The 12,099-nt window shown below is 37.2% G+C and overlaps 1 protein-coding gene across 1 annotated transcript in view; it reads left to right on the forward strand.

Moving 5' to 3' along the window:
- The window catches only part of shmt2 (serine hydroxymethyltransferase 2 (mitochondrial)), a 77,129-nt gene that overhangs the window by 32,249 nt on the left and 32,781 nt on the right, over window positions 1–12,099 (forward strand). The window contains exons 2-4 of the mRNA XM_062038126.1: window positions 3,555–3,746; window positions 6,320–6,399; window positions 6,711–6,911. Coding sequence (XP_061894110.1) covers window positions 3,555–3,746; window positions 6,320–6,399; window positions 6,711–6,911 — 473 coding nt within the window. The remainder of the gene's footprint in view (window positions 1–3,554; window positions 3,747–6,319; window positions 6,400–6,710; window positions 6,912–12,099) is intronic.

Genomic DNA, 12,099 nt, shown 5'->3' on the forward strand with positions numbered 1-12,099 from the left:
AAGCAAAGAAGAAAGTTGTCGGTGCGAAATGGACGTATTTTTCGAACGTAGTCAGCCACAACAGTACACAGCCGGCGCTTCTTTGTTTACATTCCCGAAAGATGCAGTCAAGATGGAAGAACTCGGATAACAGAGACTCTAACCAGGAGGACTTTTGACTTGGATACACAGACGCCTGTAGAGAACTGGGACAACACAGACTCTTACCAGGATTACTTTGATTTGGATGACAAAGACGCAGACGTGCTACTGTGAGTATGCAGCTTTGGCTTTTTTTTGCGTATGTACGTAACTTTTTAAAAATATATAAGCTTTATGAACCTTGGGTTAGGTGAACGGTCTTTTGGGCTGAGTGATTGTGTGTGTTGACCATGTGTTTGAATTGTATTGGCGTGTTCTATGGAGCTAGGAGCTAGCAGAGGAGCTAGGAGCTAGCATAACACGTACCGTACCGTACGTGCGCGTCACGTACGTAACTTTTTAAAAATATATAAGCTTTATGAACCTTGGGTCAGGTGAACGGTCTTTTGGGCTGAGTGATTGTGTGTGTTGATCAGGTGTTTGAATTGTATTGGCGTGTTCTATGGAGCTAGGAGCTAGCAGAGGAGCTAGGAGCTAGCATAACAAACACGCAGGTGTTATTATGCAGGATTAATTTGTGGCATATTAAATATAAGCCTGGTTGTGTTGTGGCTAATAGAGTATATATATGTCTTGTGTTTATTTACTGTTGTAGTCATTCCCAGCTGAATATCAGGTACCGTGAGTATGCAGCCTTGGCTGCTAAACATTCGATAACTTGACCGTATGTGCGCGTCACATACGTAACTTTTTAAAAATATATAAGCTTTATGAACCTTGGGTTAGGTAAACGGTCTTTTGGGCTGAGTGATTGTGTGTGTTGATCAGGTGTTTGAATTGTATTGGAGTGTTCTATGGAGCTAGGAGCTAGCAGAGGAGCTAGGAGCTAGCATAACAAACACGCAGGTGTTTTTATGCAGGATTAATTTGTGGCATATTAAATATAAGCCTGGTTGTGTTGTGGCTAATAGAGTATATATATGTCTTGTGTTTATTTACTGTTGTAGTCATTCCCAGCTGAATATCAGGTCACCCCCGGCTCTCACAGCATCTTCCCTATCTGAATAGCTTCAACTCCCCACTAGTCCTTCACTTGCACTTTACTCATCCACAAATCTTTCATCCTCGCTCAAATTAATGGGGAAATTGTCGCTTTCTCGGTCCGAATCTCTCTCACTTCATGCGGCCATCATTGTAAACAATAGGGAACTTTGCGTATATGTTCAACTGACTACGTCACGCTACTTCCGGTAGGTGCAAGCCTTTTTTTTATCAGATACCAAAAGTTGCAATCTTTATCGTCGTTGTTCTATACTAAATCCTTTCAGCAAAAATATGGCAATATCGCGAAATGATCAAGTATGACACATAGAATAGATCTGCTATCCCCATTTAAATAAAAAAATTTCATTTCAGTAGGCCTTTAAAGGGAACTGCACTTTTTTTGGAATTTTGCCTATTGTTCACAATCATTATAAGTAAGTAAGTAAGTACGTACATTTTATTTATGAAGCGCTTTTCACAGATAAAACCACAAAGCGCTGTACAGAACATAGGTGAAGTAAAACAACAATTCAATTTAAAACAACAGGGGCAACATCATGAAAAGGATTCAAAGTGGATTAAAAATGATAGTTAAAAAGTGCATTAACTAAAAGCTTTACTAAAAAGAGAAGTTTTCAAATGTTTCTTAAAAGTTTCAACACAGTCAAGATCATGGAGGGACTGATGCAAATTGTTCCAGAGTCTGGGAGATATAGCCTGGAATGCCAGGTCTCCACAGGTTTTAAAACAAGTTTTCTGGGATCTTAAGAAGACCCTGGCCTGAAGACCGGAGGCTGCGTCCTGAGGAGTAGGGGCATAGTAAATCAGTGATGTACTGAGGGGCCCCACCATGTAACGCAGTTAATGTCAGGACTAAAATCTTAAACTCAATGCGAAATTTAAGGATTCCATCCATCCATCCATCCATCCATTTCTACCGCTTATTCCCTTCGTAGTTAAAATAAAACCAAATCCCCTGCAAAACAGAAATACTTGTGTTAAAAACGGGCTCGGTAATGAATAGCCTCACCGTCCATGATCACTAAAAAAATTGCTTTAAGCATGCTTAAGTGTTTTCACGAGGATAGTGGGAACATTACTTGCCATCATTCCCTAAATGCTTGCAAGTGGATGTGGATTAAGGGAACTCGTCCGAAAGAGTCTTCTGCAAGTCCTTTGTCATGCAGGAATTGTTGCATCGACTCTTCTGTAAAATATGATAAGCACTTGCATTTCTGTTCTTTCATACTTTACATTAGTTTGGGGCAATACTACAAACGTGGGTATGTGTCCGATACAAAGTAATTGTGGGTGCAGGATTACTTACCTACAATGTTCAGTCATTGAACAATTACATTTTTGATCACAACTGTATTAATTATTTATTATTTTATCATGTTTTATTGATTATGTTTATTTTTTTTATTCCATTTTATTGTGCACACATTTTATAACACAAACAACCACATAAAAGCAAAAAGTACTCTTGGTTTTCTAATTTCCTGAGTTTCTAAACAATAAGAACAACACGTAAGAACGATTTTATGATACAAAAAAATATATTGATCTAATTATTTTAGTATCGACCATGTACTGATACTATACTTGCTATGATTAACTCTATTTGTACCAAAACGTGTTTTATATACAGTACAGGCCAAAAGTTTGGACACACCTTCTCCTCGTTCAATGGGTTTTCTTTATTTTTATGACTACTTACATTGTAAATTGTCACATCAAAACTATGAATGAACACATGTGGAGTTATGTACTTAACAAAAAAAGGTGAAATAACTGAACACATGTTTTATATTCTAGTTTCTTCAAAAATAGCCACCCTTAGCTCTGATTACTTGCTTTGCACACTTTTGGCATTCTCTCCATGACCTTGAAGCACACCTGTGAAGTGAAAACCATTTCAGGTGACTACCTCTTGAAGCTCATGGAGAGAATGCCAAGAGTGTGCAAAGCAGTAATCAGAGCAAAGGGTGGCTATTTTGAAGAAACTAGAATATAAAACATGTTTTCAGTTATTTCACCTTTTTTTGGTTAAGTACATAACTCCACATGTGTTCATTCATAGTTTTGATGTGACAATCTACAATGTAAATAAATAGTCATGAAAATAAAGAAAACACTTTGAATGAGGAGGTGTGTCCAAACTATTGGCCTGTACTGTATATATATATATATATATATATATATATATATATATATATATATATATATATATATATATATATATATATATATATATATATATATATATATATGTATGTATGTATGTGTGTATTTTTAACCTCTAATTAGATGCACATTCTTGCACCATTTCGAATGGTTTTAAGATTAAGCATTAGATAGGTAGAATCTGGGCTGTTGTTCAATCATGCTTATTTGTAAACACTTTATATCTCTCTACTTTTCTCTAGCCTCTGGGTCAGCGTACCCCAGCTCGCTTCTGCGTACGTGGACAACAGTCCCACGCCGCCAGCCGCACCGTTGACGACGAGCGGCCGTGGACTGGCCAAGAAAGTCTGGCTCAGGACGACCCAGAGATGTGGGACCTCTTACTGAAGGAGAAGGACCGGCAGTGTCGCGGCTTGGAGCTTATTGCTTCTGAGGTAACCTTTTATCAATGATTACCTAACAGATCAAAGTTCTCAATGCTGGATTAGATAACTGTTAATAAATACCATTTTTTGGGTCAGTTATTGTTAATCATTTCAAATGTGTTGTGCAAAACACTCACACAGTTTGCTTTTGGATAGTTTTCTGTTTTTATTCCAAGGCTGAAATAGGAAATCTTATTGAGTGCAGACAAGGTGTTATGCTGCCTCTTTCCCGCCTCCTTGTTGCTGGCTTCCGTTTCGGCACAGTAGTTGTTCAGTGAAGTATATCATCCGCCTCTCTCCACACAAAGCCAGACCGCTCTGCAGCGAGATAAGGTTGATATCTCTATTCTGCCTGTCCCCACTTCACACCCGCAAACCTGAGGAGCTCAGTGTGTCTGTCTTAAGGCGGGCTCTCTTTAAAAGCAATCTCGGTTGGGGGTTTGCAACACACGTGGAAAATATGCATTAAATAGACACTATAATAGGTACACTTGCACAACTGAACATAATAATTATGCTTAGTTTTGATTGCCACTGTCTGTATGCTCATTTCTTGTCCTAGTTGCTAGTTTCAAGAGCAAGTAGTTGACTTTTTGTGGCATCTGGCATCCCTTCATTAGTCAAGACTTAGCCATGGCACCATGATCACTACATCAATCAAACACAGTATCAAACTACCCGACGCACCTATAAATCCTGCCTTTTGCGAGGATTATCATTGTAATCTGTTTGAGAGAGGTCTTTATTTATTTACATGCTCATTTATTTTAGTGGTGGCACTGATTTATTGTGCAGGGTTATACAAGCATTCTTGCTAATGTTTTTTTTTTTTTTTTATATAAAAACAAAGATAATAGGCAGTGGCACGCTTCCAATGAATGCGGCTTCAAGAGAGCAAACAGTGCGAAAATAAGGAGTAATAACCCCCTTTGTGCTTATGCGGAATGTGTTTTTTAGTGAATTACTCAATCTTAAAATTAAATGCATCCATCTATTTTGTATATTGTTTGTCCTAATTAGGGTAGTGGGTGAGCTGGAGCCTATCCCAGGGCACTTTTTTCACAGCCGCGTGTGTAACTGTGCCAGTTTGCACGCAGATTTTAGACGTGCTATATAAATGTTTTTCAGTCAGTTTCGGCCCAAATAAGTCACATTGCACACGCTGAATGTTTAAATTTGCATCTCCTTGCACCTCCTATTGTGAGAATTAAGTTAAAGTCAAAGTACCAATGATTGTCACACAAACACTAGGTGTGGTGAAATGTGTCCTCTGCATTTGACCCATCCCCTTGTTCACCCCCTGGGAGGTGAGGGGAGCAGTGAGCAGCAGCGGTAGCCGCGCCCGGCAATGATTTTTGGGTGATTCAACCCCCAATTCCAACCCTTGATGCTGAGTGCCATGCAGGGAGGTAATGGGTCCCATTTTTATAGTCTTTGCTATGACTATGAATCAGCATATATTAAACTAGACAGACATGCTAAATGGATCGCACGCCTTATTTTGCTCACTTAAGAGACAAAGTCCTCTGTTCATGACCTTAGTAGATCAGTTTTGCAGGTGTTTTAATACATGCAAATAGAGATGTCCGATAATGGCTTTTTTGCCAATATCCGATATTGTCCAACTCTTAATTACCGATTCCGATATCAACCAATACCAATATATACAGTTGTGGAATTAACACATTATTATGCCTAATTTTGTTGTGATGCCCCGCTGGATGCATTAAACAATGTAACAAGGTTTTCCAAAATAAATCAACTCAAGTTATGGAAAAAAATGCCAACATGGCACTGCCATATTCATTATTGACGTCACGAAGTGCATTATTTTTGTTAATATGACTCAAAACAGCAGCTTGGAATTTGGGACATGCTCTCCCTGAGAGAGCATGAGGAGGTTGAGGTGGGGGGGGGGGGGGGGTTAGGGGGTAGCAGGGGGGGTGTATATTGTAGCGTCCCAAGAGAGTTAGTGCTGCAAGGGGTTCTGGGTATTTGTTCTGTTGTGTTTATGTTGTGTTACGGTGCGGATGTTCTCCCGAAATGTGTTTGTCATTCTCGTTTGGTGTGGGTTCACAGTGTGGCGCATATTTGTAACAGTGTTAAAATTGTTTATACGGCTACCATCAGTGTGACCTGTATGGCTGTTGACCAAGTATGCAGTGTATTCACTTGTGTGTGAAAAGCCGTAGATATTATGTGATTGGGCCGGCACGCAAAGGCAGTGCCTTTAATGTTTATTGGCACTCTTACTTCTCGATGCGTACGTGTACACAGCGGCGTTTAAAAAGTCATACATTTTACTTTTTGAAACCGATACAGATAATTTCCGATATTACATTTTAAAGCATTTATCGGCCGATAAGGACATCTATACATGCAAACCTTTAGTCGATCAGGCCCTTTTTCTTATTGTATTGTCTTGTAAAAGGTCCGAAGTGTTGTTGAAATCCTAGTGTTGGTCCATTGGAGTCAAGACTGTAATGATTATGGAGTCCAGCTTCCTCTGTCATTAAAACACTTAATTTTGCCATTTCTGTTGACATGTACAACTCATCTACATGCCTTTGGTTTCACTTTAGAATTTCTGCAGTCGGGCTGCTCTGGAGGCTCAAGGCTCCTGTCTCAACAACAAATACTCCGAAGGATACCCGGGGAAAAGGTAAGCAATCGCAATGATGTACTCCAATATTCAGGATATTAGACACAATTACCGTTATTGTCACATTCATCGCTTCTAACACGTGAGGCCTCTTAATTTATGCATTGAACGACAATTATTAAATGCTTTAAAGCCAAAAGTGGCTTTCGCTTTTGCTTCTGTTGGTTTTTTTCCTCCCCTTTTTAATCAATTAAATTAAAGTGCAATCACAATGATGGGCCATATGTTGCTCTCCCATCTGTAAATCCACTGAAAAGGTTTGAAATAAGAGTTGTTCAGCGTTTAATCCTGTTGCATCTGCTAATACAAAGGTACTACGGCGGAGCAGAGGTGGTGGATCAAATTGAGCTCCTTTGTCAAAAGCGAGCCTTGGATGCTTTTGATTTGGACCCAGCAAAGTGGGGGGTCAACGTCCAGCCTTATTCTGGCTCCCCGGCCAACTTTGCAGTCTACACCGCCATGCTCAACCCCCACGACCGCATCATGGGCCTGGATCTTCCTGATGGAGGACAGTCAGTACTTCTATACTTGCATACAGTACAGCAGTGTTTTTCAACCTTTTTTGAGCCAAGGCACATTTTTTGCGTTGAAAAAATCCGGAGGCACACCACCAGCAGAAATCATTAAAAAACAAAACTCAGTTGACAGTAAAAAGTCGTTGTCGCAATTGTTGGATATGACTTTAAACTATAACCAACCATGCATCCATATAGCTCTTATCTCAAAGTAGGTGTACTGTCACCACCTGTCACATCACGCCGTGACTTATTTTGAGTTGTTTGCTGTTTTCCTGTGTGTAGTGTTTTAGTTATTGTCTTGCACTCCTATTTCGGTGGCTTTTTCTCTTTTTTTTGGTATTTTCCTTTAGCAGTTTCATGTCTTCCTTTGAGCGATATTTCCCGCATCTACTTTGTTTTAGCAATCAAGAATATTTCAGTTGTTTTTATCCTTCTTTATGGGGACATTGTTGATTGTCATGTCATGTTCGGATGTACATTGTGGACGCCGTCATTGCTCCACAGTAAGTCTTTGCTGTCGTCCAGCATTCTGCTTTGTTTACTTTGCAGCCAGTTCAGTTTTAGTTTTGATCTGCATAGCCTTCCCTAAGCTTCAATGCCTTTTCTTAGTGGCACTTACCTTTTGTTTATTTTTGGTTTAAGCATTAGACACCTTTTTACCTTCATGCTGCCTCCCGCTGTTTCCGACATCTACAAAGCAATTAGCTACCGGCTGCCACCTACTGATATGGAAGAGTATTACACGGTTACTCTGCCGAGCTCTAGACAACACCGATACTCAAAAACAACACATAATTTGCAGACTATAATTGCTGGTTTGGAAAAAATATTTTTAACCCAAATACGTGAAATTAGATAATCTCCCACGGCACACCAGACTGTATCTCACGGCACACTGGTTGAAAAACACTGCAGTCCAGTATCTTTCAAAATGAGTACATCCCTCATATTTACAGATCTGCCATCATTTACTCATTTTGACCCTTTAATACGCTTGTTTACTTCGCCTTTTTCGAGTTACGCAAAAAAAAACCATAAGAAATGGAGAATAATTCAGCAAAAAGGCACAATGTAAAGAGAACTGTTGAATATACATAATACTCTAAAGTAGGGCTAGATGATTATTATCTATATCAAAATCATGACTGAAATTTGATTAATTTTACAGCCCTGCTCTAAAGCACATCCAAGATCAATTCATATAGTAGTTTAGTTTAGTTTATTATTTCTTCGGTCAGTGGTCAACAAAATAAAGTTTTACATAAACAAACAGTCGTACATGCATAAATCGACAATGTTACAGACCGAAAGGGTTTTCTTTTCTTTCTTTCTTTCTTTAGTTTATTTTGAACATGAACACACTTACATCATAATACATCACACAATTTCATATCATTTCATTTTACATCATGCCCGAAAAAGAGTAGGAAGAAGCAAAGCTTATTTAATCCTACCCCTTTCCCACTTCAAAGCGTTTACAATTATATAGAATCATTTACTGACCTTTTTATATAATAAAATAACATCTATGAATTAGTATATACAACAGTTTTATAATATGTAATTAATTAATTCAGTCATTATTAACATACTGAGATGAAGAATTTCTTATTTTCAATAAGGTTGGAAGGTTTAGACTGAAGTTGAGCACTTATTTCGCCTAACCCTATAAACAATCTCAAATACAAGATGAGTTTTCTAGAAATATGAAATGTCCTTTACACAACATAAACACTGTTCAAATATATACACAGTTAAAGACATGTGAAATATTCCTGTACACGGTTGGTTAAATATTTGTACCAATAATATACTATATACAAACACTTACACTTCCATTATTATTTATATCCCACATTTAGTTTTGTAATTAACATTGATCATGGGATTAACTACTGTGTTGATTCAAGAGTGATATATTTTTCTAATACATTGGTCTTAAAAGTTTTTTTTGGAATGTGTGAATGGAACTGTAACATTTTAAGGAATCATCCAAGCTGTTCCACAGATGAACCCCCCTGACAGAAACACATCTACTTTTTAAGCTTGTTATGTTTGCTTTCTGAAAGACAGCTAAACCTCTGAGGTCATAGGAACTCTCCCTGGGTTTGAACCTCTCCTGTAGACACCCAGGCAGCATGCGGTTCTGAGCTTTATACGTCACAATAGCAGTGTTGAGGTCCACAATATTGTGCAGTTTTAATGTTTTTAATTTAATAAACAGAGCATTGGTATGGTCATCATAATCCCTAAATTTACAATTCTAATGGATTTCTTTTGAAGTAAGAACATAGAGTTGATGTTTGATTTGTAATTGTTATCCCAGATTTCAACACAGTAATTGAGATATGGGAGGAGGACAGAATTATATATCATGTTAAGAGCCTTTTGATTTACAGAGTTTTTAATTTGATGTAACATAGCAATAATTTTTGCCTTCTTTGTCTTGAGTATATTTTTATGTGCAGTTTTCCAATTTAATTTGTCATCAGATTCCCAAAAATTTTGTTGAATACACCCTTTTGTTGCATCTGACCAGCCTTTCCTCCCAGGGAATTAAAGTCACTGGTCAATCCCAAGTTCTTTCAGATGACATATATGCAGAGTAAGAAGGACCATCAAGACAGAATAGGAATATTATCAAGTGTTACTAAAGCTTTAGGAGACCAGCCCACATCAATACCCTTGAAAATCCGGGGGAGAAGGTGTAAATCTCACGCCAGGCTGTACCCATATCCGCAGTAGGTCTCCAAGGTGAACAGCCTCTGGCATGTTAGAACAAACGGTATAGCTCGGTTGGTAGAGTGGCCGTGCCAGCAACTTGAGGGTTCCAGGTTCGATCCCCACTTCCGCCATCCTAGTCACTGCCGTTGTGTCCTTGGGCAAAACACTTCACCCACCTGCTCCCAGTTCCACCCACACTGGTGTAAATGTTACTTAGATATTGGGTTTCACAATGTTAAAGCGCTTTGAGTCACTAGAGAAAAGCGTTATATAAATATAATTGACTTCAATTCACTTCACATCAATACAGTCATACCGTCATCTCGGGATGGTCTAACATTCAAACGGAAGAGACAACTTCTTGAATACGAAGAAAGCCCCCACCCTGTCCAGAAAGGAATACAGCCTCATTGTTCTAATACAGATAAGATATAAAGGGAGTACTCCAACTCCTACATTCAGAGTCTTCAAGGTAAAGCACACAGTTTACTTGCGGACATAAGATAAAAAAATAGAAAGAGTACAAATGGAAAAACAGTAGCTGCTTTAAACATGACTATGAATAAAGAAAGAACTCTTAAACATATATGCATTCTCCACACTTTCTATCTCCATATCATCAATTCTTATGAGACACTGAATGTTATTTTTCCTATTTCGAAAAATGATATATTTTGTTTTATTTAGGTTGATTGATAGTTTATTATAAACCATTGCTTTAGTATTTCCCTATGTGGGATCTGAGCCGGGGATGTTGTCGTGGCTTGTGCAGCCCTTTGAGACACTCGTGATTTACACTGCAAAAACTGAAATCTAAGTAAGATTAAGTATGTCAAATAAGGGTGATATTTGCTTATTTTCTGTCTGATAAGATGATTCTTCTCACTAAGCAGATTTTATGTTAAGAGTGTTTTACTTGTTTTAAGTGTTTTGGTCCAAAATGATCTCAGTAAGATATTACAGCTTGTTGCTGAGATTTGATGACCTATATTGAGTAAATCATGCTTGAAACTAGAATATCAACTGTTGCAAAGCTGTGTCATCAACACTCACAAGTATAAAACTACTTTTTTAAAGTAATCATTTCTTACTTCAAGCATGAAAAGAAAAAATCATGATGCAGAGCACATATCATTATGTCAAGAAAATGGCACTAGCATTTACTTAATTTAAGAATATTTTTCAAAATATTGATTAAAAAGGTCTCTTTTTTTTCCTACCAAGAAAAGTGCACTTGTTATTAGTGAGAATATACTTATTTTAAGGTATTTTTGGGTTCATTGAGGTTAGCTAATTTTACGTGTTTTGGAAAGTCTTGACAAGCCAAATTTTCTTGTTCTATTGGCAGATAATTTTGCTTAGTTCAAAAAAATACCCCTCATTTTTGTATTTTTTTTTCTTGTTTTTGAACACTGACTTTTTGCAGTGTAAGGCTATATAAGTAAACTTTGATTGATTGATTGACTTTGATAGTATGTGGAGTTCACTCTCTACAGCAGGGGTGTCCAAACTTTTTCCAATGAGGGCCAAACACGGAAAAATTAAAGCATGCGGGGGCCATTTTGATATTTTTCATTTTCAAACCATAACATACATTTTTTTTACCTTTAGGGCTCCCAGGGACCATAAAGGGTCTAAGTCATTAAAATGTAAAAAACAAGTCAAATTATTATTTATTTATTTTTATTTAACGCTTACAGTTAATCTCTACAGTATATCAATTTCAGGTTGGTATAAAGTTAAAAAAAAACAAAAAGGTTTTATGCCTTTTCTGTCAAAGACAACTTAGTTTTTTTATAATAAAACTGAAATATGCAGTATTTCCCCCACTGCCCAAAACATTCAGAAAGCAATGTTTGATGTGAAGTACTTAGAGCCTTAAAAAGATGAATAATGCAAGACACCATTGATTTTAATTCATTATTATTTTTGAGTAATCACAGTGAAAAGATCAATAAAATCCCATTAAATATAGTTGGGATCCAAAAGGTGCCCCACTCATAAAGTGATACATTTTTATGTTTGTTTTTTTTACTTTCAACACTTAAGTTACGAGATCAACTTCAGATATATCTGTCGATTTTACGTTTGAACTATTATTTTCTTTTTTTTTATGCTCTTTTGTCAAATAAAATGTTGATGTTTTTGTATGGCAACCACACAATATTTTGTGCAATATTTTCCACATAAAACATTTTAAAGTGAAATATTTGAAATAATTGGAGCCTTGAATAGGTCAATAATTCATTATAACATTGATTATTTCTTTTTTTTTTTAGCAATGGCAAAAAAAAGAAAAATGAAGAAAAAAAACAGCCTGCATGGCAGCTTTGTGTCAACATTGCAACTTTTTCTAGTTAGATTTCACCTCATCCCACATTTTTTAATGTTTTTTTTATTTTTGCAATAGCATTTCCAGAATGTGTGGCGGGCTTAACACAAAACAATTAGCTGCGGG

Source organism: Entelurus aequoreus, linkage group LG26, assembly GCF_033978785.1.
Source record: "Entelurus aequoreus isolate RoL-2023_Sb linkage group LG26, RoL_Eaeq_v1.1, whole genome shotgun sequence".
NCBI classification, from domain to species: domain Eukaryota; kingdom Metazoa; phylum Chordata; class Actinopteri; order Syngnathiformes; family Syngnathidae; genus Entelurus; species Entelurus aequoreus.